Genomic DNA, 6,646 nt, shown 5'->3' with positions numbered 1-6,646 from the left:
ATTTAAAACTTTTAAGACACTTTGTTTTACTGCCCATCAAAATACATTTATAAATAGAAAAAAAAATCAGTATGATAACAAGAGAAGCAATATTACATTTAACGGAAACTTCCCAAAAAATTAATTACAACATGATGCTGCAGGATCTACAAATAAATAATGAGGACTAAATTGTGTTTCACATTTTCTTTTTCATTTTCTTTAAAACCATGTAACAATGAGAATGGAAAAAAAGAAAATACAGTGACCTTTATTTCCGAAAGAAAACAAATCTGAATTACGGCAGTGCCATATAATACAAGGCATTTGTTGGCATATGTTATCTTTAAACTGCATTCCACAGTCTATAGTTCTTTTGTAACATACAATAGAACAAGAGTACCAAACTCTTTTTATTTTATTTTTTTTTAAATAAATGTGAGTTTCCAAAGATCAAGTGTGGAGTGCTACAGTAATAATTAAAAAACAAGAACAAAACAGAAACAAAAAACAGTAAATCACAAAAGTTGTAATGCTTGTCTGAAGGCTCCAGAATCAAAATCACTGGTATCATGCTTATTGGGTACACTCACAGTGTATCCAGTGAACACAAATTAATATCAAACAATCCTCAATGCTTCATCTGCTGCTGCGAAGCAGTTTGTAAAACAGAGTAAAACATCTAGTGCAGTCTGCATTATCCTCTTTTTTTTTGTCAACTTTTGTGCAAGTTTTGGAAGATTCATTGGCCAAACAATGAATAAAGGCTTTTGACAGAACGCAAGATGGAATTTTCATTTCATTAGTAAATACCAGTGGCACTGTTGAAAGAAAATAATACTTCTAGATCAGTCTTTCAATTCAGCATTAATCTCTGTGTTCCCTTCTACCGATAACTCCTCTTCTAGTTTAACTGAAAAAAGCGTGTTTGCATTTTTGTCTTGGATGCTGTCTTCCAAATCCTTGAGCAACTCTTCTTCCTTGTACTCTGCAACATCCACCTCTAAACCAGAATTGTCCTTCAGCTTCCCATGGTGCTTGAGATAGTATCGTTGGTTCTGAAAGAACTTGATAATGGTGTACTTGGGCAGGTCAAGCTGAGCAGAGAGAGTCTGGATTGCTTCTTCATCTGGATACAGGCCTACATCTTGTATGAAGCTCTGTAGGATCCCTAGGGCTTCAACTGAAATCTTTGTTCGCGGTCGGGATTTCTGACGATTTTCATCCTCAGATTCAGCTGGTGACGCTACCGTCGGTTGCCTTGGGGGTAGTCTGGGACCTGGTTGCTGTTGCTGTTGCTGCTGCTGTTGTTGCTGCTGCTGCTGCTGCTGCAAGACAAAGCACAGCGGTTTTCTTTTTACGTCTGTTCTTGCTCACATTTTGCATTACCGAGAAAATCTGGGGCGGGGGTGATGATATTGCAAAGCGATAAACAAAAGCTCAGTAACTTTAAAGAACAAAGGGGGTGGGGGGGGAGGAAAACCTAAGAAAAAAAGGCCCTTTATTGCTGAAGCAGAATTAAAATACGAGTTAGTAACTCTCCGCATACCTCCCATGTGTCTCTATGCGTGGAGAATAAAGGGCCAGTGGGGCAGGGACAGAGAGGTGGAGGGAACACTCTGGCATTGTCTGACTGAAAGCGCCAGTGACGTGACATCAGTGCGGTTTGGCTGACAGATTTTAATGAACGTGCTCCACAAGTCAAGTGCGGACAAGACAAAATGCTAAGTAGGTGACATAGTGTAGGATTAACTTGACCAGCTTAGCCAGAACCGCAGCAAGGGCAAAGTGAGAGAAGCGCCAGATGAGGGCAAGCGCACAGGAGCTCAGCCAGCAGCAGCAGCTGCTGCCCAAAAACAAGGGCTGCAAAGCTCCAGCAGCATTGAGGCTGAGGGGCTGGGGAGATGAGGGAGGAGAGCATTTTAGCTTAGCCAGGAAACATCCCACTGCTGACCCGGACCTTAGCGTATGCCCAAGTCTCCTCAGACTTGCAAAGGTGACTACAGAATGCGTTAGCGGGAAGTGCCTAACACTTCACACTGTCAAACCCCACCCAGGAAAGGACAAAGGAATCTGGAAGTAGGAAATCTGTGTTTCCTCTTCTGGCTCTGACCATTCTTGCCTGTGGTCTTGGAGAGGGCCTGTCTTGCCTGCGTGCAAGCATCCCAACACGTAAAGAGGGAACAAACATATTTACCTGCTTCTGTGTTTGTGCTGGGGATTATTTAGTTAATATTTATAAAGCACTAAGATGCAAAGCTCTAAATAAGTTGCACTATTATTATTAGAAGGGAACATACTGCATTCCAAAAACTGAGGCAATAAAAATGAGCCAGTATGCACATCAGAAGAGTAAGATAAAGCAAATCATGATGTAAATAATTAACAAGAACTTAAAATGAAGTTTTGCAAGCATGGATTCAGAAACATTCTTAAAAGGTGAGGCACTGAACCCCAGGGACAGAAATGTTTTTCTCATCTACCACTGGAGCACAAGTCCATTGTAAGATCATGTTTAAAATCAAAAGTAAATTTATCAGCTACTGTTTTTGTTGACAATTCTTTTGCTTTGCAGCACAGGAAGTGCTGGTTAGTAAGATATTTTGGATCAGCAAATTTCTTGTCATATGGTACAAACCACCAGTTATTATTAAAAAACAGCAGCAGCAAAACAAGCAGTTGCTATCACTACATTTCATTTCCCTTTGCGAGTCTCTCCTCGACAATTTTTTGTGTGTCGGTAGTGGTTCCCAAGCTTCCAGTTGCAGCTCGCCTGCAGACCCTAAGAAGCACAAAATACTGTACAAATGGTCTAAATATCAGAGGAATTATAACTCTGCCCACGTTGCAGCTCTATTTCTGGTTGTGGAGACGTTGCATAGGTCTCGACAGCTGGTTTGGAAGCCACTGCTTTACGTGATCTTATCGTAAGATCTGACACAAGTGCTAGTGGAATTAGGGCTCTCACCCCATCCCTATTCACATCCTTTCATCTTTTACGGTCTGTGAGCCATCCCATTCAAGGCTTCAGTCCCAAAGAGATTCAAGATTATTCCCAGCACATTAAATTCTTACAAGACTGGAGACTTTGTATATATAGTTGGAAAACTCATGTCTTAGCTACGTATTTATGTATCTACAACGATTACCATGTAGAAGAGCAGAGACAAAACTCAGGCCCAATCTCCCAATCCTTACTCTTACAAGTCATATTAAGAGATTACAGTGCAACTGCTTGTGTGAATAATATTTGCGAGATCAAACACACAACTTTTATCAACAAGGCAAGAAAATCTAAGTAAGTGGCATAGTGGTTTAATGTTTATACTGTGCATAAGCTTCTCTTTTTATCCCCTTAAGAAGGGATTTTATTAAAAACAATGTACATTTTCAAACAAGTGCTGTTTTATTACTTAATATAGATCTTTCTCTCTCTTTTTGCTAAATCAAACAGCAAGTTTCCAGGCTTTCACAATTATTTTAGTACTTGATATCCTAAGGGATTGTCTTATTCAGTTTGCTTTATCTTTAATATACACTTGTGTTGTTTCTGGCTGCAAGATAACTCTATCCTTCCTAGCTTTGTAAATATTTTTCTGTATAGGTAATACAAATGATAGGCTGGGTCTCAGCTGAGGTTGGGAAAGTGGGGGGTAATATCTGCCCTTTAAGAGGGAACAGCTAAAAGGCTGACCTCGGGTCTTTCATGAGAAGGGATTAAAGAGTCCCCAGTGCAGAGAGACAGCAGCCCCCACTGCCAACCAGGGCTACAATATTCAGCAAAACAGCCAGCCATGCTCCCGGTCCATGGTGCCCGTGTGAGCAAAGGGCAGTCACTACTCCTGAGGAGGGGGCAATGGGGCTGCCCAGGAGCCGGGCGGGTGGCCGCTCTTTCCAAGCCCCACAGCATGGGTCCTGCATCCCCTCCTCTCTCTCCCTGACACGGTGCCCTTGTGCCAGCTCACCTGCGGAGCAGCACCCAGCCAAGGTCCAGCGGTCAGCAGGCCTGGTAAGAAAGCGCTTCTATGCTCTCCTTTCCCAAGGGTGGTGGGAGAGGGGCTCTGAAGGAAAAACAGACAAACATTGACTCACCCCAGCCTCGACTGGGGTTAAAGTGGGATGAGGAATCCCCTTCCCTTCACTCCTACCCAGGGCGAGCCACCGCTGCTGAGGGTTCGAGCTGAGCTTTGGAAGACCGGTGGCCCAGCACATTCCTCCCACTTTGCCGGTAAGGTGTTTGACAGTGGGTGCCCAACACCGCCTGCTGCCTTTCGGACCTGACCCCTGCCTAGCCAGGGACAGCCAGCACGGAGGCTCGCCCTGCCCGGCACACAGCTGCCCCTGCGCCACCGCGTCCACACACGTTTGCGAAAAACCACCGAGCAGAAACAAAAACCGTGGGTGGTCCCACGATCTCCTTTGAACTCTTGGTGGCGGACAGCAGCGTGCTTTTATCGCATACCAGGAGACCTGCATTTAGCCTGGCCGGGAGGAAAGAAACACTAATTTCCTTTGCTCCGTTTAAAGCTTTATTTACTTAGCGCTCTGCGGGATTGGCCAAGGTAAACTAACCTGAATCTGTTCTGCTGGCACATGGATAATGTGGGAAGGCCTGTCACCATGGTGATGAACTGCATTGCTTTCTTGTTCATAAATGGCATCGCGTTCAGGCTGAGGAAGACTGAGGAACCTTCGGATCATGGAGAGATTCTCCCAGAGGGTCCTGTTCTCTGGTGAGGGATCTTCTTTCCAACGTAACAGCTCACAGAGCCACCCCTTGAAGATAACACCAGCAAAACATTAGTTTTTTCCCCTCACTTCATGAGGGGCAAAACGAGGGTGAAACATGTACTTTAGTAGTGCTGCATTCTCTCACTCTTTCCCCCCGTAAGAAAGGCTGGGCTTAAAGCAAGCACTGATACACTGAGAAGATGACGCGGTATTTCACAGACCCTCGCCAACCGCAAGCGTTTTGGAAAGCACCTTCCCCTTGGCCCCACACCACAGTGCTGGTGTCTATTTGATTGGAAACAAACTGCTTGGTGAAGGCAGAATCCCCTACATACTCCCCTCCGCAGGACAGGGGTTTCTCTGATGCTGCCATATTCTCTCTGCTGCCTATTTTCTTTCATGCAAGGCTACACCCATTGGAGAGCATCAGCACTGTGTTTCAGGTGCTGGTAGATTTGTCTGCTGAGCAATTTTTAAAATCCTGGCCCTACTATGCAAAACAAGAAAGCACTTTGAGTATCTGCCTTGCCTGTAGGGCTGTCTAATGTAAATCACAGCCGTAGAGGAGCTCCCTAATGTCCTTTCAAAAGACAGGAAGGAATCCTTCGACTAGATGTAGGCGAGTAACCTTTTCTTCCTGTCTGCTACAAGTAGAGGTGCCTCTGCAGGTGAACCTATTTCAAGGGACAGATGATTACCTGTTCATTTATTTTGCTCACAGAGCTGGAAAAATAAAAGACTCTCCCAGTTTTATGTACATCATTAGGGTTTGGGGGAGAGGGCAAGACCTGCTCAAGCTTCTGATAAACCCTTTATAGCATTTCCAAATCACGGGACAGCAAGTTGTCCAAGAGTGTACCTACTCTAATTCAGACGTGCTTTTGGGATACAAGCTATGAAGTCGTCCACAGAATCCCCTGCAAGAACTGCAGTGGTTGCTAATTTGCTTCTGAAAGACACAAACAAGTTTGTCTTGAAATTTTAACAATTGTTTTCTTACGTATTCGTGGAATTTAATTGAGGATTTTTTTCTTGATTTTGCACTGCTCATTTTGAAAGAAGAGTGCAGGCACTCTAGCTAACACGGTGTGCATCAGCAGCAATTTTTCTGGATATTAAAATTTAGAAACAAAATATTACATGTATAAAATATGCATACTTCCTTTCTTTTAGCTTCAAGGATCTGTTTTCAAAACTAGGTCCATGCAATTTTATTTCTTAATGCTGTAGGAAAGATAATGTGACGTTTTATTGAATCAACAAATAATATAAATGTACAGAAGCTTTTAGATCCTTTTTATATGTAGTGGTAGTTGAAGAAATGGTTTATCTAGACTAGTTTACTACTAGATACAATAGATACATAGATACAGTGGAGATACACATTTTCTTGAAGACATATCTTTAGCTAGCAGTTAATAAATGCAGTGTAAAAATATTGCTACGATAGGAAGAAGTGGAAGTAAACAAATAATCTTAATGCATTCATATTGTATATGAAAATATTTAGTGAGGTGTGTATAAAAAAATTGAAGTATATTCTCTAGGATATAAGCGGAAAACTGAACAAATGGCACAGGTGAAAACGCCCCCGAGAAATAGAAATAATCAAAATGACAAATGTTAGAGAGAATGGTGGCAGCAGAGCTGAGAAAGGGAAAATTTTAGTGGGGCCAAAATCTGCCGGGTACTCACTAGGTGTGCTAGGAAGGGGGAAGGGATAGGGAGGGGAGCAGCAGCAGCAGAAGGGCCCCCCCTGCCCCCCGGGGATGGAGAGCACCCCAGTCCTTGACCACGCGCTAAGGGTGGATGTCCATAATTGCATCAGGACATAGCCAGATGGGGCAAACACCTCCATACAGAGGACATAACGTACAGCTTGTCCCACCTGGAATCGTGTGACATGTTTTTAAAACAATGACAACTGAGTTCTCTC

At 43.3% G+C, this 6,646-nt stretch overlaps 1 protein-coding gene across 1 annotated transcript in view; it reads right to left on the bottom strand.

Annotated features, from left to right (window-relative positions):
• Positions 1–685: 685 nt before the first annotated feature.
• SATB1 (SATB homeobox 1) overlaps positions 686–6,646 on the bottom strand; it is a 75,438-nt gene continuing 69,477 nt past the window's right edge. The window contains exons 10-12 of the mRNA XM_084280589.1: positions 4,552–4,755; positions 3,945–4,040; positions 686–1,307 (exon numbers count right to left, since the gene is read on the bottom strand). Of these exons, the coding sequence (XP_084136715.1) occupies positions 828–1,307; positions 3,945–4,040; positions 4,552–4,755 (780 nt within the window). The 3' untranslated portion in view covers positions 686–827. The remainder of the gene's footprint in view (positions 1,308–3,944; positions 4,041–4,551; positions 4,756–6,646) is intronic.

This window comes from Gallinula chloropus, assembly GCF_964237585.1.
Source record: "Gallinula chloropus genome assembly, chromosome: 2".
In the NCBI taxonomy this organism is placed as follows: Eukaryota; Metazoa; Chordata; class Aves; order Gruiformes; family Rallidae; genus Gallinula; species Gallinula chloropus.
Note: the sequence above shows the minus strand (reverse complement) of the source record. Positions and strands in the feature narration are given on the sequence as shown.